Here is a 23596-nt window from a genome sequence, read left to right on the forward strand (position 1 = left end):
CATTATTCCTAGCGGAGTTGTGTTTCTCAGTGGGAGGGGGAGTGGCGATATTTTAACATGACATGAAGCTTGGCAGTTACAAGTGGATGTTAGAACTCCGCAGCAGCAGGAGTAAGTGAAAGGGACTGTCGGAGCAGTTTTCTCCCAAGGGAGAAATTACAATGGAGGTTCCACTCCGGCCTTTTCCATTCCACTCACACAAATTCTAAGTACGGTTACACGAACTTCATTTTTGGGGATTCTGTAACAATTTAAAGAGAGACGCATGATCGTGACATCGTCGATACAAAAAAGTACAGAAAATATTGATTTTAAGGAGAGCACGGGAGATGTTTAGAGCAAGCTGAGTTGTGTGAGTAGAGGTACAGTCGCTTCGATTGCTCGTCATCTGAGGTTGCAGTGATTCAGATAGAGGACAAAGATTTTTAATAAGGTGTGTAGACAATTCTAGCCTGCCTGCCTTTTTAGCAGATGTAAAATTTGGATGCAACAAGAATTTAAATAAATTCCCAATTGAAATTTTCTCTGTCATATTTCCATTTTTTCATTCCATAGGGAACTGTTGCAATTTGTTAATTTTGTGCCAGTCCTTGTAATTTGGTCATTTTGTGAAGGACTGCTTGGATTTGTTGCAGGTAGAGCTTTCTTTTGTTTTTTCTAGTTCTGCTCCAGTACCGTCGCTTGTCTAAAATCCCAATTGGTTTGACCTCCCGTGTGTGCTGAATCTCTTTCTAAATTTACAGACTTTGAGCTGGGGAATGGGCTTCTCTTTCTGGTTCTCGCTGCATGTATAAACATTTTCTTCTGTCGATTGAGACTGAGCCCTGTCACTGTCTCTGTATAATCTCCCATTAATCTACCTTCTCGGCATGTCAGATCTTGTTTCCGTCCCTACCAATGAAATGACAGAACTTGCCATTGTCCATTCCATGAAAGATAAGTCCCCTATGCCTATGTATAGCAAGGAGGGAGAGACGTCGGCGTCTGCTACCAATGAAATGGCAGAACTTGCCATTGTCCATTCCATGAAAGATAAGTCCCCTATGCCTATGTATAGCGAGGAGGGAGAGACGTCGGCGTCTGCTGACATTTTGTCGCTGCATGTTCAAAATGGAGTTGGAAATGAAGGTGAAGGTGGGAATGCAAGCGCAGTTGTGGAACCGCTTTCTCTTAATCTGTTTAGGGTTATGCGCATTGTGCCTGACAAGCAGGATTACAGCTTTGTTGAAAAAGTTCAACTTCCACAGGATGAAGTTCTGAGCCTCTGTAATAAACTTGTGCCCTCTTCTGCCTCTGCCTACCTAGGTGAACCCCCGCGGGTTCGCATCAATTTCAATTCGCTAAATCAACTATGCTTACCTGCAGTTGGGTTTTACGGAGAGAAGACCATGATGGTAAACCTTTTCCGCAAGGAAAGTCTGGTGGATGACTCTGTTCTTGCAGAGATGGAAGGAAGAAGTTTGGAGCCTGGATTATATGTCAGTCTTCCTGAAGGAGGATGCAGAGTTGTGGTTTTCTACTGGCATGAAGGTGAGCAATTTAAGCAGACCTCTAGGAAAGACGCGTCTTGCAATTTCATCAGGTACCTTGTTGAACTTTGTAATACTGTATATGTTTGTGTCAAGGGGAGCTATCCTTTTGAAACTCTGGCTGCCTCTGCAACAAGTGCTAGCTCAAAAGCTAAGCGTACACGACGAATTCAAGTCTCCAGTGTGAAGAATTCGGAGAATGATGTGGAGCTCTTGCCTGGTTATAGTCTAAGGATTGGCGGAGGAGTGAACAGTAGGAAATCTTCGGCAGGACCGACCGCAAATGTTGCAGCTGTGGACAGTTATAATGAAACAGTGATGTTCTGTGAAGGGTATCAGCACTGTTGTTTTCTGACAGCAGAGAAAAGAAGCCCACGGACTTCTAGAAAAACAAAAGAGGTGTCTATGAAAGCTTCTGAGTTCGACAATACGCTTAAAATCTGGTCATCGGCGTCCAATGTTGATTACTCTAGACTGAGTAATGAGCAATTCATAAGTCTCCTTGAATATTGTCTGCCGCAGGAGTTTGAAAAGCACTCAAAGTTGAAGGAATCTTTGAAGACGAGAGAGTTAGCCAGGAGTTCTGCTCAAGCAGAGAAGTTCGAAAATTGTTTTCTCCAAGTTCTTCCGGAATTTTGCTATCATGTTCTCCTTTTCGTGGGAGGCCAAGCCAACGCAGCAAAATATAGAGATGGGCACAAAAATTTAGAGAGATCAAAAGAGTTGAACTCATGCTCTGACATGGAGGTCGACGGCAACAGATTTGAGGAACTGCATAGAGAGCTTTCAAGGATTTTAGCAGGCGAGAACAGTGCTAGCAATGGAGATGAGAGGGTGCTGTTGCTCGGATCGGAAATCAAATTCATATGTGGCGAGGAGGAGCATTTTGTTACCGTTGAAAGCCCGGGTCAAGGAAAGCAGACGACGCCTTTTATCTCTTATGGACAAGAAGTTGATGCCAAGTGTTCCCCTCAGTGCCCCTGCTCTAAAAAGATCAATGGAAAGGCAAAGTTTCTGCAGACTAAGAACGAGTTTAAAGACTTCCCGTTTTCAGGTGATGTAGTTATACTTGTTCTGCTTAGTCCTACCAAATCGGGTAACAATGACAAGAAGGAAATGGAAGGAATTGTTTTTCTTGTTAATAAAGCTTCCTCTGTTTCTGCAATTCGTAGTTGGGTAGAAAACATTGTTCCTATTGGATTGAGGTGCCTCGAGAAAAATATAGTTTTCACCGCCTTCTTGTTGAGCTCTGACCAGCGTCTTGCGTTAGAATTTATAAAAGAGCATTTGACAACCCAAAATACGCGCAGTCTGCCACGCAATATCCTATCTAAGTTTGAGAAGTTCGCTAAAGCCCAACCTACTCTACCCCCAATTGATAGAGAGGCCCTCATATCTCACGATGCTCTCAGAACCGCGTGTTATGAACTGTATAAAGACCAGGAACAGAAGTTAATGGAAAACATAAAGGGGCTGTCAGCTCTTGTGTTCAAGAAGAAGAAGGTGAGTTTGGGAAAGGTGGAGCAGAAGCGATTCAGAGAAGCCGAGGATGAGTTTGTGCAGGAATTGAAGAAGAAGATGTCTACAGTGAACAATGACACCTTGGTGACGAGGTATATTGAAGAAGCTACCACAAAACGTTCATCTTATTCATATTCATATTCATTCCATTCATGGGTGCCATGGAATAAGTCTACCGAGCAAGTGGAGATGAAGATGAAGGTGTCAATTGTGGAGGAGCATCCGTCTGTCATTGTTTATAAAGCATGCGAACTGACTCCAATGAGAAAAGACATGTCTGAGCTCAATGACAACAGCGGGCATCCAATTGTTCCAACATGCGGAGAATCAGTAGAGTTCGCAGTCATTAATACTCAGCATGAAAGATTATTTAAAGTTGTCATCCTCAAGTCTGGAGAGCTGATGGTTTTTATTCACAATTTTACAGATTCCTCCTTGTATCTGTACCGTTGTCCAAAAATTGGTTTCAATATGAATAAAATGGGTCGTCCTATTTATACATTCAGGAGGGGATTTGATTTGTTGGCTGTAGATGAAGGTACCAGATCTATGGCTCTCTATGAAAAACAAAGGTCAAAGATTGTAATATATAAGTTTGATGAGTCATATCGGAAGGTTTACTGGACTGGAGTTGAGGTTAATCTGGAAACATATAAGGGCAGCAGGATCATTACCTGGATGCATTTAATTCCAGGAAAAATGGAGCTTTTGTTGGTTGATGACACCAACAGGGCAAGGGTGGCTGAAATTCACGAGAGGCCTATGATGAAGGCAAGGCATATTTCTCTTCCTCCGCAAGAGCACTCTTTGAGAGCGTCTGTTTCTGTTGATGGCTATTTCTTCCTTGTCTTCAGGCGGTTGCTAGGTCAGGACGAAGATATTGATATTAAGGTTACAGGGCATCCAACTCCTGGAAAAGTGCTTGATATTTATGTTTTGGGTGATACCATGAACTACTTAAAGACAATCCCTTTGAACGCAAGAGATTGTGGAATATCTGATTTGGAACAACTTGTGGCAAAAGTTACAAACTTTGGATCACAAAGTCAGCTTTTACTATATAGCCCTGTAGATGCTCCTGGTTTCATCCTTTCTTATGTCCTCAAAACTGCTTTAGCTAGGGAAGTAGTACAGTTGCAGCAAGTGGGTCATATTAAAGCTGCTCCTGAAGATGAAACAGAAATTGCTGGGTCGTGCCCTTATTTGGGTTACATCTATCATATTTTTGACAAGTTTGCTATAACACCTAAGCTGTTTCCGGATGCAAAGAAGTGCATTACATTCAAAGTGGTGATGGAAAGGAGCAGATCTGCTTGCTCCAATTGTGAGGCATGTCTCGCATATTTAGAAGCTCTAATCAGACAACTGAAGGCCGGAAAAGATAAAGATTTTTCAAGTATGGAGATTCACTTTAATGTAAACAATGTAGAGGATTGCTCAATTTCAGCCGGAGCTGAGCACCAGACACAGGTGAAAATGGGAATGTGGGTTCGGAAGCTTGTTTCCCTTGTTCCCATGCAAATAGCTCGTGCAGAAAACAATGCTATGGTAGCTCTGAAGGATGGACTTCAAATACCCCCTGATGTTAGTTACGTGGACAGTGTATCACTTGCTTACTCTATACGTTTTGGGTTCTATGATGCTGTCCTCAACAGTTGGAAGGGCAAGATTAAGGTCATTTCTTCCATGGGGAAGCAAAGCAGTGGAAAATCATATTTGTTAAATCATCTATCAGGGTCGCTTCTTGATGTTGCAGGTGGCAGGTGCACAGATGGTGTATGGATGACCATTGCAACCGACAAAGATGGAGATGGCAGCGATGGAAGCAGTTGCTTGTATGTGCTCTTAGATTTTGAGGGGCTCGGCAGTTTTGAGAGAAGTGAACAGGAGGACATGCTTCTCTCTGTTCTCAACGCCTCTGTGAGCAACATTACAATATTCAACAAAAAGGTGTGCCATTTCTCTCTAACCCCTAGCGTTTCTACTGTTATTGTTTAAACCCTGTTCTGCCTAACCCTGGGGTCCCATGGGGGGGGGCTTGGGCTCTATATTTAAGGAGCTGGAGGTCCCATGATAATATTCTGGGGGGCTAAAGCTTAATTTGGAATCTTTTCCTATTAACTAGGAGCCCCTACTTTTTAGTTGAGCGGATGCAAAAGGTGGGGGGTTGGAAATAGCCCCTACTGTTTAGGGAAGAATTCTGCCACTTGGCAAGAACCTACCCTTCATTTTCCCTCCAAATTGAAATCATCCTTCCAAAAATTTTAAAAACAACAATTTATATTTTTAATAGTTCCTTCAATTTAGGAGCTAATTTTTTAAAGCAGATTTATATGTATTGTCCATGAGATCAAAGTAGATTTATATGTATTGTCCATGAGATCGCTCCCCTTTAAATGTTCCTAAAAAAGCTCAGCAGCAGCCGCTCTATTTTTAAGCAAGCGGGTGCCCATGGGACCCCAGCTAACTATAGTACAATATGACAAAGGGAGAGAGGAGCTCAGTTTGTATGAGATATATAACATCAATAACTTTTTTTCTACTCTAAACCTTTATTTGGTATTACAGGATTTTCACTTGGACAAGGACACAGAATCTGCGTTCAGTCGTTTCCAGAGTGGTATTCATCTACTGAAGCAGGACAAAAAGTTATTTAAAGGTCTATTTTACATTGCAATCAAGGATGTGGATACATCCGATGTAGAAGATCTTATGCAAGAATTTCATCAGAAGATTTCGCAAATTTGCAGCAAATCGCAAGAGAATTTCATTTTGAAAATGTACGATGGCAAGGTAGAGATTGCTGCTATGGCTCCTTATAATAGATCAGAGTATTATAGAGAGAGCCTGAGTGAGCTAGCAGAAACAGTGGCAGAAAGAATTGATTCTTGCTACGACAGTGGATTCACCTTTTTGAGGGATCTGAAGCTTATAATAGCCCAGATAGCAGCAAAAGACTGGACTTCTATTGACAGCAAGCGAGTTGCTGTAACAGTTGATATTCTGAGGAGAAATCTTATGTCTGCGGTCCACATGGGATGCCTTTCTGTGACAGATACAAATGAAGAATTGAGGGTTTTGGATAATTTTGATACACAGGAAGAAGTTCTTGATTTTCCTGTTGTTGTTGGTGATTTTTTGTGGAACATAAGAGATACAGGATTGTATCTCTCACCTTGTTCAGAGTCAGAAACTCCAGTTACTGTAAGAGACGTTTTTTCTCAAATCAGGTCGAAACTGGAGATGTTTTTCCCCAGGAATGGCAGCAACGGCGAAGAGTGGCATTCTTCATTTGAGAACTTTCTGGAGGCGCTGGCAGACAGAAGGCATGCCAGAGTTAAGCAGTGGATAAGTTCAAACACCTCAGATTTCTCTGATAATGACGAGGTGCAAAGACTGCAACTAGAGGCTGATGTAGCTCTTGGAAAAGTAAAGCAAAGCCTCATTGTTTGTGGATGCAAATGTTCTGTTTGCTTCTGGAGGTGTGTGATGGAGAAAGGCCATGGTGATCAACATTCTTGTATGGGGAGTCATTCGTGTACAGAAAATTGCACTTATTGTGCTCGAGAAGGAGACAGCATAAGCTTATGTGGGGATTTAGGAGGGCATGAAGGAGATCATAATTGCAAAAAACAAAATCATACATGTGGTGAGAACTGTTACTTAAATGAAAACTCTTCAAATTGTAATCAGCGATGTTCTCTGGCACCAGGGCACCCTGGCCAGCACAAGTGCAATTCTCCTCAACACATGTGCAGCTCCAAATGTTCTCTTCCAAGCTGCGGCAATCCCTGCGCTGTGGCAATTGAATCCACCCACGAAACACATCAGTGCCATGAGAGATACTGTCAGAGCAAATGCACCATAGATGGGTGCAGTAGGACATGTGGGGTTAAAGATCATTTCCATGATTTGGATCAAAATGCAGAGCATTTGTGTGGAAATGAGCATGCATGCACCCATGAATGCGAGATGCCAGGAATATGTGAAATCTTCACCGAGCTTGTCAAACAAACCCGGGTTTTTCAGGGCCAGAGGGGATCTTTTGAGTATGAACTTGTGTCAGAGCAAAATGGCCTGCGCAAATGCTGTTGCATTCCCATTCCTCCCTACGAAAGAAACCATCAAGGTCCACATGTTCACACAAAAAAAGAAGATTCTGTGCATTATTGCAACACCAGGTGCCAATCTTGTGATTATTTCTGCCAGCTCCCAATAGATCACTCAGGCTTGCACGATACAGTGCATGGCAATATGAGAAATGTAAGATTCATTTCAGAGGGTGAAGATATTGATATTCAAGACCGTAAGTATAAATGGGGAGAGTTAGGGGAAGCAGAGATGTGTAACATGTATTGCAAGAAACAGGGGCGAGGGCATATCCATCTAGTTCCTTGTCCTGGCTCCAGCAAATGCACTGGCAACCTCTATGATGGTTCGAGGCACGAAACAGTAAAATATGGACCTGATGTAGATGTCCCCAAAGACGAGATGACTCATGAGACCTACTGGCAATATGTTAGATTTGTTGATCCTTGCACCGAAGAAGAGAGAGAAGAGTTTGACCGATGTAATCACTATTGTAAATCTGAGGAGCATGAAACAGAGTCAGGTAGTTTTGACAAATCATATTGCACTGAAAAACTCTGGCATCCACCTATCAAGAGCACTGGACAGAATGTGAGCTCTGGAGGATATATCACTGATGACGGCCATCATTTTGGGTGCGACCATTCTACAAATGTCCCTCACCATGTCATATTCACCATTGACAGATCAGGTTCCATGGGTTCACCAGACATAATTCCCACTCTTGCAACCTTCAATAATCATGATTGTAGGCTTGGATGTGTATATGAAGCTATTCTGAGGTTTATACAAGCCCGCCTGAGAACAATTTCTGATGATTCTGTATCTGTGGTTCTGTTTGATGATAGCGCCGAAGTAGCTGTAGAGATGGAGGATATGCAGGAGGCTATTGTCAATCGCCTTGTTCAGTTTTACGATCGTGGAGGAACTACCTACTCTGCGGGGTTAGATGCTGCTGAGAAAATAATAATGAAAGGAGCTCGACACCATTCTGTGAATGTTAAAAAACCCGTAGTCATCTTCCTGAGTGATGGTGGAAACAATGGTGGAGGGGATCCCCTGTATTATGTGGACAGAATGAAAAGAGCTGAGCCCAGATTGACACTGCATACAATTATGTTTGGAACAGATCAGACAACGAACATCCTGATTGAAATGGCCAAAAAAGGAGGCGGAACCTTTGAACAGACATTGGATGAGATTCAGCTGGCCCGCAGTTTTGAGAATCTGGCCGAAAGTCTGAAACCCCAAGTTGCAGCACTGATGTAAGAGCCATCCCCTGCCTTCTCTGCTTTTCAAAATTTTGTTTGTCCAGTGTATTTGTGGAATCGTCCGTTTAGTTTTGGAGTCTGATGTACTCGTCTTTGTTGATGTCAGTAGTTTTTTTAGATAGCATTAATAACTATATAGTGTTTTTAGAGGTCAGTTAATGATATGATTGTATATGGTAATTGTCTTCTATTGCGTAAGACGATAATCTTAGCGTGTAATTATTAATTTTTAACCTATATAGGGATATTCTCTCTTTTAATGCGTACTGTTAAATCAGGAGCTATGAAGGCTCTATTTCCTGTGGGATTCACTCTCTATTTTTATTAGGCATTCAGATTGGATTAAATATTATTTTTTAATATTAATTAATTGATAATTACTTTTTATTGTACAAAGTGATATTAACCTTTCTTATTTGTAAGTTTGTTTCATATCATTTAAATAAAATGTAATTTTTAAAAAAAATAAATGATTAACTATTAAAAACTAGTTAAAGAAAAAATAAGAATATAAGGAGAGCAAAATCATAGCTTTCTTAGAAAAGATTTTGATTTCTAAACATAGCATTACATGTAAATCGAAGATAGTTGAAATTAAATTGAATATAGTTGAAATTATAAATAAAAATTAGGATTAATTTTTTTTACTTAATCTATAATATGATCAATGTGTTTCGGTGACAAATAATCTAAACTTTTAGTGCCTAAATTGACCAAGTGCTTATCATTGCTTCTTTTTTAATCTTGCCCAAGTCTACTAGACTAGCCCAAATTTTGTTAGTGTACTATACTAGCATCTGAATATGCTAGGGTGATTGCATAATGAGGCTTAGAAATCAAAGTTTAAATAAATTAATAATAGTAATACTCGATAGATATCTATCCTAGTGTTGAAAGATCATTTGATTGTAGGGTGATTGCTTTTTAGGCTTTTAGTTTCTTCATGTCTTGTTAATGCATCTGCTTCCATATTTTGGTCATATAAAAAACCAAAATATCAATTCAAACATTTATTGCAATACGTTTGACTTGTACGGGTTGTGTGTCAATCAAGTCTTTTTATCCAATGATTAAAGATTAGTCTAAAAATTTGATACTCTTAATTCATGTGTTTTCTTAGTTTACGAGTTGATCAATATAATGTTTTTGATATAAAAGCAACCAAAACTAGGGGTTGGCTCATTACAACAGTGGTGGCACAACCAACAAAAAGCTAGCCAACAACCAACAGACAACCACACACAACACCCTTAATGTTTTACATCAAAAAAAAAAGTAGTAGAATAACGTTAATTAAAAGTACTAGGGATCCAACCCTTAGGACCAGTAGAGTTTAACAGTTTAACAAAAAGCATATAGATGGTCATCGCATTGTATCACCTATAGCCCAGAACAAAATTTGACCAAAAAAACAAAACCATCAACAAATGATGGAGAGTGAAAACTAACAGAGTACCAAACACAACAGAAAATAAAAGGCCACTAAGTGGCATCTTTTTTCTTTCCTTTTCTAGCCAGGGGCGCCTTGGCCTAGTCTTTAGCAAGGAAGCCATAGAGAAGCTTTGAGTCCTCCTTGCCTAGGTTGTCCTCCTTCGACGCATCAACCAACAGCTGCAGAGTAGTAGCAGTGGTGTGAGTCACCTTAAGGGTGAACTTTGAGAATAGGGAGAAGCCCTCATCCACAACATTGCACCTGTCTTTGAGCTCCTGGAGATCCTTCTAGGTAACCTCCCCTTTCTCCTCCGTTCCCAACTTAACATCTCATTGTTTGCCAAATTTTTGTTGCTATCCTACACCACAAGATTGTTAGTGGGGGCCTTTAGGTTAATTAGACCATCTTTTTTGACCGGGGAGAATATGGTGTCAGGGGAGTCAATCATGGTTTTGGAGTTCTCCTGGTTGTCAGTTGGAGGCTAGGTGATGGTGGTAGAGACATGGGTGGGGTCAAGGGAGGGGTCCTTGATGGGATTGTCTACCTCAAAATCCCATGTACCATCTAGGGTATCAACCCATTTCTGCACCTTCTTCGTTTCATCTTTCCCCTTCTCCTGGTCATCCCCCGATTTCTTGTTACTCTCCTCAAAGTTAGTGTCATCCTCTCCATCCTCTTGAGAGTGACAAGCCAGTTGCTTAAATCTTCCACAAGTCTTTAGCAATTCTTCCCGACCTTCTTCTACCCCCACCAACTTCCTCATCCGAATCCCCAAATTTCCACCTCCACCCTCTTTTCCATTTTAGTTCTCTTATTAGCAATCTATTCTAGGGCCATCTTGTTCTTCCTACCCTTAACAAGGGTTTGGCTAGGGGAAGGTTGAGGGGTGGGGGCATAATTGCCACCTACAAATTCCAAGCACACGGGAGCCTCGAGGGGAGGACCAAAGAAAATCCATTAGCAAAATATGATTAGTATTTCAATTTCTTATGTTATTACTTTATTAGGATATTATAAATAGACACTTTATTCACTATTTTCATAATTTTAAATGATTTTATTTATCATTTTAAATTAGAGAAATACCAACTTGAAAAGATAGATATTCACTTTATTATTATTATCTAGTTGTTTCACATTCCTTGTGAATACTTTGATTAGCTATCAATTTATTGTCTTTGTTGTAAACCTATTGATTTCTAATTTAATACTTATGGATAATTATAAGTTGAATGAGATTTAGCAATTATCAATTTAAAAATATGATTAATATTTCAATTTCTTATGTTATTACTTTATTAGGATATTATAAATAAACACTTTATTCATTATTTTAATAATTTTAAAGTAGACAAATACCAACTTGAAAAGATAGATATTCACTTTATTATTATTATCTAGTCGTATCACATTTGTCATGCCATAACTTTTCAAGGTAAAAACACAACAACAAATTTGATAAAGGAGTGAAGTTATCCTACTCAAAAATCTAGATTCAAGTTTCCTATGAGGAAATACATAGTTGCTAGCTACAGGATGCAAAACTACGTTGAAATGCTATGGATAAGAGCCCTCAAGGTGAAGCACTATGATGTGTGAGTATAACCCAACTTGTTAGAGTAATGGTGAAGATTTAGGAATGCAATGTGAAGGAGTTTTATCCTTTCATCCTTTTAATTCCATTAATATTGAGTTTACCTTTATTTTAATAATTTTCTTTATATTAATATTCCATTATTTTAAAATTTGAACACACCCATACCTCCTACTTGAGTATGCATTCTTCTTTAATAGTTAACATTACTATCACATAAAATGAACTAATATTATTACCTTACATTTATTATTCGACTAATCATCAATAAAACTATCATCATTTCATTTCCACCTATGCTACCCTTAGCAATATATATATATCTCCTTTAACTTGTCATCTAATTCACATTTTAAAATCTAAATAAACTAAATCCAATTATAAATAAATTAAAATAAGTCAAAACAAATAATGCATTTTGCTCTTTCCTAGAAAACCCACCTATATTGATTTGACTCTAATTTGGTTTGTTAATTCCTTAGATTCCTTTAATCTTATTTTAATAGTTCCATAATTTTCATAAACCCCCAACTTAACACTGATACCTAATCATGCAAATTTAACTTAATACTAATGGAGGAGGTGCTCAATAGAATATATTGGCAATGACTACCCAGGCAGGAGGATCGACTGCCTCGGTATGCCCTCCATCCCCATCCTCATGCCTCCTCATGCCCAATGATCCATACCATCTTGCGTCCAACGGTCGTACTCATGCCTGAGTGTGACAAAGGAAGTACTCAGATCCTCATGCCCTCCGATGCATGGTTGGATATCTGTTCCCGTATGGATCCATGTCCCCCACGCCTCGGTAACGTAACTTTGTCAGTGCTGCAGCACTTTGTACTGTGCAAGTGAAAAAGTATGGTATTCAAATAATAATTCTTTTCTTAATGAAAATTAATTATCGAATTCTTTAAATACATAGGCATATATTGTTATTATATTCTTGTTAATGTATAGAAAGTTTTAAAGTATGAAATATAGTGATCACTTATTTTTCTTTTTAAGTGGGGAATAGGAATATTGTGTCTTGGAAAGGGCAAATTTTTTATAAATTTCTTTTTTTTTAATATTTATATTTTTTTATTATAATATAATTAAATAAAATTTAATATATTATATATAACTGAGTTATATTTTCTTAAATTTTTAATATTTACATTCTAATAAAATTGAGATCGGTAGAAAAATATATAATTAAATATACTAATAATTTTAGAGATTTCATAATTTTAACTATAAAAGATAGAAATATTTTTTAAAGTGTTTTTAATTTAAAGATAATAAAATTAAAAGTAATTATTTTAAATCAAAACACAAATTTAACATTATTGTGCAACTAAAATATATTTATTAAAAATTTCCAATTTCTTTTTCTTAATTGACAAAGTAATTTTAACCATTTCCGCCTAAGTACTAAATTCATGCATTCATACTAAGCCAAAAAAAATTTATCTACACTTCAAGTAGATATATTCACATATTTCTTAATTGTGTTTATTTTAGTTAGTGCATTAATAAAAATTAATATTAAAAGTTAACTATAAAAATATCCAACAAAATTTTTATTTTTAAAATTAAAATTCTACATGTAAATAATGAATTTAATATTATTAAATAAAAACTTATTATTATATATATTTAAGTTTAATTAATTGAAAATTATATATTGAAATTTTTAAGAAAATATTTTAAAAGATTTTTCTATATAATAATAATCAAATTCTTGTGCAATTAATTAGAAACATATAAAAATAGATATAGTTTCTAGTTAAAATCTTTTACTAGAATTTTTTTTTAATATCTATATAGATATAGATATAATTTTTTTTTTATAGATATAGATATAATTTCTAGTTTTTTTACTAGAATAAAAGGGATCAAGTGATAGACAAGGGTGTGGTAAATATAAAAAGATAATTTGATTTTTGGAGAGAGGGAGAGAATGTTGTGAAAGTTTAAGAGGGTGATTTAAGAATTATGAGTGATCTTAAAAATGAATAATGATGATGATTAAAACAAAGAAAAAAAAATGATATGTTAGAAAAAAAAAAAACCATAAATGTAGAGATTAATTTTGTTAAGCTTCTAATCAAAATAAAATGATGGTATAAGGTGACTAAGTGAAAAATGAAGCATTATGTAAATAGAAACTAAAACAAGTGAAAACTATAGAATATAAATTAGAAAGATTATGCAATTTTTTACTCATAAATATAGAATATAAATTAGAAAGATTAGTAAAGAATAAAAGGACAGAATTATGAGTGATCTTAAATTAGGATAGAATGAATAATGATGATGATTAAAACGAAGAAAAAAAAATGATATGTCAGAAAAAAGAATAACCATAAATGTAAAGATTAATTTTGTTAAGATTTTAATCAAAATAAAATGTTGGTATAAGGTGACTAAGTGAAAAATGAAGCATTATGTAAATAGAAACTAAAACAAGTGAAAAATATAGAATATAAATTAGAAAGATTATGTAATTTTTTACTCATAAATATAGAAGATAAATTAGAAAGATTAGTAAAGAATAAAAGGATAAAGTGAATATTGTAAAGAATAAATGGACCAGCCAAGGGTGTGGTAAATATTAAAAGATAATTTGATTTTTTGAGAGAGGGAGAGAATGTTGTGAAAGTTTAAGATGGTGATTTAAGAATTATGAGCGATCTTAAATTAGGTTAAAATGAATAATGATGATGATTAAAACAAAAATAAAATAAAATGATATGTTAGAAAAAAGAATAACCATAAGTGTAGAGATTAATTTTGTTAAGATTCTAATCAAAATAAAATGTTGGTATAAGGTGACTAAGTGAAAGATGAAGCATTATGTAAATAGAAACTAAAACAAGTGAAAAATATAGAATATAAATTAGAAAGATTATGTAATTTTTTACTCATAAATATAGAATATAAATTAGAAAGATTATGTAATATAAGTTTATTTTTATTTTTTTTATAGATATAGATATAGTTTCTAGTTTTTTTTACTAGAAACTATATCTATATCTATATAAAAAAAAAATTCTATATTTATATCTATATCTATATAGATATAAAAAAAAATCTAGTAAATTTTTTTAACTAGAAACTATATCTATTTTTATATGTTTCTAATTAATTGCACAAGAATTTGATTATTATTGTATAGAAAAATCTTTTAAAATATTTTCTTATAAATTTCAATATATAATTTTCAATTAATTAAACTTATATATATATATATATAATAATAAGTTTTTATTTAATAATATTATTTACATGTAGAATTTTAATATTAAAAATAAAGATTTTGTTGGATATTTTTATAGTTAACTTTTAATATTAATTTTTATTAATGCACTAACTAAAATAAACACAATTAAGAAATATGTGAATATATCTACTTGAAGTGTAGATAATTTTTTTTTGGCTTAGTATGAATGCATGAATTTATCTTCTATATTTAATTATATATTTTTTTACTGATTTCAATTTTATTAGAATGTAAATATTAAAAATTTAAGAAAATATAACTTAGTTATATATAATATTTTAAATTTTATTTAATTATATTATAATTATATTTTATTTTTAAAAAGAAATTTATAAAAAATTTGCCCTTTCCAAGACACAATATTCCTATTCCCCACTTAAAAAGAAAAATAAGTGATCACTATATTTCATACATTAAAACTTTCTATATATTAACAATAATATAATAACAATATATGCCTATGTATTTAAAGAATTCAATAATTAATTTTCATTAAGAAAAGAATTATTATTTGAATGCCATACTTTTTCACTTGCACAGTACAAAGTGCTGCAGCACTGACAGAGTTACGTTACCGAGGCATGGGGGACATGGATCCATACGAGAACAGATATCCAGCCATGCATTAGAGGGCATGAGGATCCGAGTACTTCTTTTGTCACGCTCAGGCATGAGTACGGCCGTAGGACGCAAGATGGTATGGATCGTTGGGCATGAGGAGGCATGAGGATGGGGATGGGGGGCATACCAAGGCAATCGATGGCAACGGCTACCCAGGCAGGAGAATCGACTGCCTCGGGTATGCCCCCACCATGACCCCATCCTCATACTCATATGCCTCCTCCGCATGCCATCCTGTCGCCCTGCGCCCCTGTCGTCCTCATGTCTGACAGTGACCCAGCAAAGTACCTAGAACAGACACGTTTAGGAATACTAACAAGGATAACGATAAACAATGGTTGGACATAGTTTTTGCTTTTTGTAAATAATATTTTTCTAAATTGCTTTTCCTTTGCCCGTATGAACTACCACTTTTTTTGTTATATGGTTTCTACCTTAAGCTTTTTTAAATGAGAAGGAGATTACACTCTGGTTGTTTTTTTTATCCTTGTTAGTATTCCTGAACGTGTCTGTTCCAGGTACTTCGCTGCGTCACTGTCAGACATGTGGATGACAGGGGCGCAGGGCGGCAGGATGGCATGCGGAGGAGGCATATGAGTATGAGGATGGGGTCATGGTGGGGGCATACCTGAGGCAGTCGATCCTCCTGCCTGGGTAGCCGTTGCCGCAATCGATCCTCCTGCCTGGGTAGTCGTTGCCAAATATATTGGGATGAATTCAAGCTTACGTGCCTTTTAAAGGAAGTCAAATATGTACTTTTCCTTTGCTTAATTCAAAACAATACTCAATTCCCAAGTAAGTCAACTTCCACATGAATGTTAGATAGAGTGTCCTTGTCTATGCGTGACTTGAAGTGTAGGAATAAAGAATGCTTAATATGTTGCTAAATTTCCAAGGACAAGGTGCCTATGGATTAAGTGTGGGTTTTCTGACACATGTCAAAGTCATGACTTGTAAGAGTGAATTTCTGCTTCCAAGCATGTCACGTGGGTGGGAGACTTCTTTATGAGCTTGTCTAATTTAATTTTTCTTCTCTTTCTTGGTGGTAGTACCTAGGGTGGTCGGCTAGGTAGTTGGTAGTTTTATTAGTGCTTTTCCTTTTTTTTGAAAACTTTATACTATGCATTACTACTAGCTTAGGTAAGAAGAATAGTTAGGAATAAATATATATCTTCATTATTATGTTAGGTCGGTTAGAAATTTTAAAACGTATTTAATTTTCTTTTTATAAAAAAAAAATCATTATTATATGTACCCATCCCTTGAACAGGGTCATATCATATCATGACTAGGTCTGTCATTTATTTATTAAGGTAGATTTTGGAATTGATATATATATATATATATATATATATATATATATATATATATATATATATATATATAGTATTAATATTTGATTCCAAGTCTGTTATTTTATTTGATTGTAATAGAATGACTCTTTTTTTTGCTTTGCCATACATTTTCCAGAATGTAAATATGCATTTGCAAGTCACTCTTAAGCTTTACTTGTTTATCTAGTTTTCTCCCATGCATTCTCTATAGTTGTTACATTTGAATTGGTGATGGTTTATCTTTACAATATGCATTAAAATTTTCTATTTTAATAAACATTTTGGCATGAATCAAACTATCATATTTCTAACAAAATCTAGTTATAAAATAGATCTCAAGAAATCATTGGAAACTACAATTACTTGCTTCAAATATTCAAAATACTTAATGGCATCATATTTCCATAATCTAAGCTATCTACAAATTCATTATTATCAATTGCACATCTTACAACTAACTCACTTTCAATACTGAACGCCAAACAACTAATTTATACTCATGTAATTGAGGAGATAAAGATATCAAAGGGATCATGTCAAATGCATTCTTAATGGTATAACATGACTCAAATTCATTTCTCTACACATTTCCAAAACTTAAGTACAAATATAACTACATCAATGTAACAAAATTTCTCCTTCATGATACGTTCGAATTCACATTTAAGTCACAATATCAAGCATGAACAAGGGTGGTGGAATGACCATATCAAGCTATATACAATTGAAAGGACCATTTGAGTACATACATTATTCAAACCCTCTTCTATGGACAAATGAATTGGAAACAATACTACACTCTTACAATACAATTTCTTCACATAACAAGTGGAGTTTATCTCTCCATTTACAACACAATAGTAATGAGTCTTCTCCTATACAAAGAATAAACTTCATAAACATCAAACTTCCAAGCTCTTCAAGTGAATACCTGCAAAAGAGAGACAAAATAGGAACCATGGAGGCTCACCTCCCAATATAGGCCTCAAGGAGACCACCCACTGAGCTTGGGGAAACAAGGCATAAATAGTTGCATACTAAACATTCACATGCAATGCATACTCACAACAATATGACAAGTTTTAACACAATACATTACAACACATCCCATCCCAAGGCTTTGCACAAAGATTCAACAATTGAATCTAATATGGGGTGAAGGTGAGCTCTCACCATGAGGAGGATTTCCAAGCTAGGATACACAATATGCACCTCTTCTCATTATCAACATGCCCTTTCGGGGCTCACAATATCCTCCCCTCCACACACCTCCTTATACCTCCCAAAATGCAAGTAAATATGATGAGCACATTCCATTGAATATATATACAACCATCTCCACACACGGGAGAGTCCTTCAACCACACACTTCCTTATAACTCCCAAAATGCAAGTAAGCAAGATGGACACATTCCATTGAACATATACAATCATCTCCACACATGGGAGAGTTCGTCAACTACATGTGTGAGCCCAACTAACCCCTTCACCCAAGCATCTTGTCATGTCCCCTTTTCAAATAATTAAAAAAAAAAATCTTTGCTAAGGCAGGCAGGCCCAAGAAAGTGAAGTTTCGGAAAAAGGGGGTTAATCTTTGGAAACCGTTGGACTAATAAATGAAAATTATTATTAAAATAAGTTTCATTAACCTCTTTTGGATGTGAGTTACAGTTATGCCCTCTTTTAAGGGGTTTGGAGGCATTTTGGGCTCATTCCAGAACTTGATTTTGCTGATTTCTTTGTTATTCTTCAGAGGCTGCCAAACCTGTGGAGAAGGAGACCCAAGAACGGGAGTTTGCAAGTTTCCAGGGAGACCCAAGAATGGGAGTTTGCAGGTTTTTAGGAAGGCTAAGGACGGGAGTTTGAAGCCATTCCATGTGCATGCTCATACAGAGTTTGCCTTTGTGCTGAACAATGTAGATTTGTGAGTTTTTGGGTGTGTTTTTTGCATGAGTTTGGTGTTTTCAGTTGAGCATTTCATATCAGTTTTGGTTGCTGCTGTATTTCAGACTTTAAGCTATTAAAATAGAGCTGAATATATTTATTGGAACGTGATTAAACTTCTGAGATAGATTATTAGTGTTTTTGTGGTGTTTCCGGGCATATTTTGTGCTATTTCGGGAGCCCGATGAGCATAGTTTTGGTCCTACATTTTCGAGCTGTTGTGTAAAGGCTATACGGATCTGGAAATGTCAATTTGTAGGCTGTTATGCTCTGTAAAAATTTCTATTTTCAGATTTATTAATAATTTGTGAAGTTGTGAAGCTTTTGGCACTATTTTCAGCATACCCGATTTGGGGTTTCTTGAGGAATTTGGTGGATCTTTGGGATATTAGTTGTTTGATTTTAAAGATCTGATTTGAGGCTTGAAATATCATACAAAAATCAGAAAAGGGACATTTCAGCTTCCCTCCCAAGGGTGAGTGATGCTTCACACCCATGACACAAAACACATAACATGAAGACAAGAAAGATTCAAGGAAGTATTCACACAAAACTTCTCACATGCAACACTACAACAAGATCTTTTTCCACAAACACAACTACACTACATAAAAAATTCACCATGAAATGAAGAACTCCACATCTAATCTACATACAAAATGATGAAAACCATGGATCAAAGGTACCAACCTCCCTCCAAGAAAATGGAAATGGATAGTTGTAGTAGAGCTCCTTCTTTCTCCAAACCCTAGTTGTCTCTAAAGATAGAGAGTGGCCAAGTGAGTTTCCAATTTAGCCATACCCCTATATATTCTTCTCAATTTCGGATTCAATAAAGAATGCAAGTTTTTTGGGGTCTCCTAGGTCAACTAGGCACCGTAGAGGTCATTATTAGCCCCCTAACTTAAGGTACTAACTTGGCTAGGGTTTATTTTTGTCACAAACTCACCTTAAAGTTACTTTTTGGCTCTCCCAATGTTAGGTAATTAAATTTCAAAATTTCCCATGGTGATAACCTTGTTCTCTTTACTAGTTTTGGCAATAATCAAATTTCTCAATTAAGGCCTTTTACTTGGAATAAGGTGGCCACATGATCCATCATCAAAGAACATGTCATTTCACATAATGAATACAAGTGTCAAGTGGCACAAACACAAAATGCACTATACATCACCCATGACACATTCAAGACCTACTCATGAAATGCACACTACACACATACATCACACGTTTACAAAATAAACACATCACGATGAGGTTTACGAATCTTACAAAGATTCACTTTGGCAGAGTCATTTAAACATAAGTCTATACCTTGTTTCCCCCATTAGATTTCCATGGTTCCTCTTCTTGCACATCAAACTCGAGCATCAGTAGTCCAAGGAGTCAAATAAACATATGCAACATAAGTGCATATAATTAATAATATCCATATTAACATAAATCAAATTAGATTTCCTTTCCTAGTCTTTCAATTATTCCACTAGAAATGTTAAGATATCAAAATTTGCATGCCATAAATCATCATTATCAAATTAACATCTATCTGCCTGTCATTAAGCATCATAATCAAATTAACATTTATCTATAGTTAGAAATCATCAGAATCAAATTAACATTTTGCATTGCATCAAAATCTAATAACATCATGTCATAAAACTGCATCCATAAATGTTCGAACATTTCTTACCCAATAACAGGTTCTTAGTGCATATAACAATGTGGAATACTACTGAGGAATCAAAATCAATAGATAAAGAAATCCACTGTCCATCTAAGTCTCAAATAACTGTCAAAACATCGAGCTCTCAAATATCACAATGTAAATAAAATATCAGTGCTATGATGGGTCAGGGTGAGGCTTTACAACATTCCTCGTGAATACTTTGATTAGCTATCGATTTATTATCTTTGTTGTAAACCTATTGATTTCTAATTTAATACTTATGGATAATTATAAGTTGAATGAGATTGATTATTATTATTATGTAGATGATGATTTGATGTTCATTAGTATCAAGTGGAAATATTGTTTTCAAATTTACTTATATATAATTGTATTGAAAAGTTATTAGTTTTAAATTATTATTTTTATTAGAAATTATTTTATCATTGTATTTAAAAGAAAATAGCTTGATAGCTTAGTGAAAAATGTATGAATGGATTTTCTTTGTCCACTAGCCACCATTGTAATGGCTTTTTAAGATTATTGAAGAAGATTATGAATAATTATTTTGGTACTCATATATGATTTAAAATTATTATTTAAATTAAGAGATTAGTAATATTAATAATGATTCTTTAATACTTATTTTTCTTTTCAAGATTTAAAGAAAAATATTGATTAGCTATTACTATGTTTTGTTTGCTAGTTTAATTTTAAAATTATCTAATGGATTATGAAGCTAGCATATTCTCTCACCTTACCCAATAAAAATCTTGGTGATTTATCTATTGATTTAATTTTAATTCATATGTCAATTAGAACAATTACCTTCCATATTATTTCACCTCACCTATTAAGGATCTCGATGATATGAAACAATGAGTGTTACACTTCACAAAACAATTAAGCCAGTCTAGTTAGAAATTCTAGTAAATTATTCATCAAGGTTCTATCTCTATTTCACTTTAGTGGGTGGAAGATAATGAAGAATTGAATTCTCAAAAGGGTTTTGTATATAGTTATTTTGAATTCAATTGCATATTTCACATTTATGGGTTTCTTTATCTTGATCATATGGATATGAAGTAAATAAACAATGTGGAAAAAATAGAAAATCTCATGGGCTTAGAAATAGAGAAAACTACAAGGTTTTGTTACTACTTGAAATATTGTTGTCATTGATATCAAAAGAAGATCATCTTCATAATTGAAATTAAAATAATCATGGATGTCAAATAAATGAACAAAATTGTTGATGTCAAATTTGTATGAGGAGGATTGGGATAGTAAGGGTGAGATAGTTAAGAAAAACATAAAAATAGTAATGGCATTTCGTTAGAGATGATGCAGGTAATAAAAGTAGAGGATATAAGAGTAGTATGCATTATTATTGTAGTAGCAAATAAAGAGGACATGTATAGTTCCAAAGATGATGAGATGCGCATACACGATGAGGCTTAATTTCTTGACCTAGTAGTCTCAAGCTTAGATTAAATTCATGTTTATTAACAAGGGCAATTCTCATAAAGGTGGTTGCCCATTGCGAGAAATTGTCCAACTTTAGAATAATATAAATCACCAAAATTTGTTAATATTTATGCTTAAGATATAAGATAATTTAAATATGTTACTCAGAGGCACATTAGTGCCTAAATCATGTTTGTATTGAGCCAATACTTCTGAAGAAGCATCCTCTAAAGGGTAATAAATAATTTTATTAATAAGCAAGATGACTCTATTATGAAGTTGTCTCTCTTAATGAAAAAGTATGTCCTTGTAGAGAGATGGTTATCCTTGTTGAGCATGATTATAATGCTAAAGGTGGTTCTATGTACTATTACAATTTACTTAATGTCTTGTATTTTTCTTCTAACAAATGCTAACCATAAAATAAACTAGAACATAACAAAATTGTTTGGGAAAGGAAATGCCTAGAAGAGAAAAGTAGCAAATATAGATTATAACAAGATATCCAAACCCAATATGAATGGTGAGTGGGTAAGAGACTAATATCATAAAATAAAGTGTTTTTAGCCGACCATATATAGAAAATACACCAGTACCCAAATTTTAAATGGAATCAACTCTTTAAATTGAAGTATTTAGATATAAATGAACGTTTGTAGAGGATTCTAACTACATATAGAGTACCTCAAGGATCTAGAGTATTACATTTCCTAAACAACTCTAGATCGATAATCACTAAATTGCTAATATGGGGCATTGATTATGCCATCCAACCATGTTATATGTGAAGACTCTTTGGGTGGCTTTCTTATTATGGACTTGTTGGTAGACTTCCTAAAAAAAAAAATGTTATGGCCCCCGGTCTATATGATAGAATATATGTGGTGAAGACTATACTAGATTGTATTTCGAGATGGACATGTACACATGTTATCTTTGTTGGCTTTCTTGAAGATGAAGATATTTCCTTGGTTGACATTTTCAAACAAAGATGTGTCTCTTTTTGTGAGGGGAAAATAAAATCAAGTATAATACAAGTTTTGTTAGCACAACACTTAGAATGGATAAGGGTGACAAATAAGTTCAATGAGATAAAAAATGTTCTGGTTCATCTATGTTGGAACAAAATTTATCTCTCTAATGGAAGAAAAATTGATTTGGTGAAATTATTCAAGAAGATTCAAATAGAAGAGAAAATCTCCAAAATAGGCTTTTGTGCTCTTATTAGAATATTGGTGAAAGAACACATAAACAAGCATCATGGTCTTGGTCAAACATGGAGACAAAAGGGACACCTTGAGTACAAAAGGAGTCAATTATGTCTTTAAAGCCTACGATGGCTTTTGAATGCAATAAATTCAATGCATTTGTAAGTTGTCCAAATGGTCCCAAAAGGATAGGAACTTGGGATTATAGGTGGAAAAAGGGTTTAATAACCTCAAATTGATGTAATGGGATCCAATTGGATGAATTATTTAATTAGGAGTCAAAGGAATAAGTTAGAACAAAAAATAAACAATGTTACCAATCTGAATTCAAAAGGTAACGATTAGTTAGCAAATTAGGATGGAATGAAAATTATAGTTGTTTAAGAGATGTAATCAGTCAGAACCAATTGAGATCAATTGGGGGTGTAATCACCCAGAAATGTTCATCTCGACTATGAGCCCTCTTTTTAGCAATTTTGCATAATTTATCTATTACTTATTCTTGATCAAATCATCACTTTTCTATTTATTCAATTATAACCTATGGTTTGACCACCTTATCCTAAGTCTTTTATTAAATTAGAAGAACTTGTCCCATTTTAATTAAATAAAATCCCCAAAGTCCCACTTATCCTAATTGTGCACATGA

The 23596-nt window shown here is 34.9% G+C and overlaps 1 protein-coding gene across 2 annotated transcripts; it reads left to right on the plus strand.

The window, feature by feature from the left end:
- Positions 1-228: 228 nt before the first annotated feature.
- Positions 229-8670, plus strand: LOC149546082 (uncharacterized). 2 transcript variants are annotated; one of them, XM_089790991.1, is made up of 3 exons: positions 229-433; positions 636-5000; positions 5619-8670. In XM_089790991.1, exons 2-3 carry the CDS (start codon positions 870-872, stop codon positions 8406-8408), a joined length of 6921 nt encoding a protein of 2306 aa, XP_089647117.1. In that variant the 5' UTR covers positions 229-433; positions 636-869; the 3' UTR covers positions 8409-8670. The 2 variants fall into 2 exon arrangements, with proteins under 2 accessions (XP_089647117.1, XP_089647119.1); XM_089790993.1 differs by having other exon boundaries at positions 744-5000.
- The last annotated feature ends 14926 nt before the right edge of the window (positions 8671-23596 follow it).

This window comes from Cupressus sempervirens, chromosome 7, assembly GCF_028749045.1.
Source record: "Cupressus sempervirens isolate cs-2001-9-10 chromosome 7, ASM2874904v1, whole genome shotgun sequence".
NCBI lineage: Eukaryota > Viridiplantae > Streptophyta > Pinopsida > Cupressales > Cupressaceae > Cupressus > Cupressus sempervirens.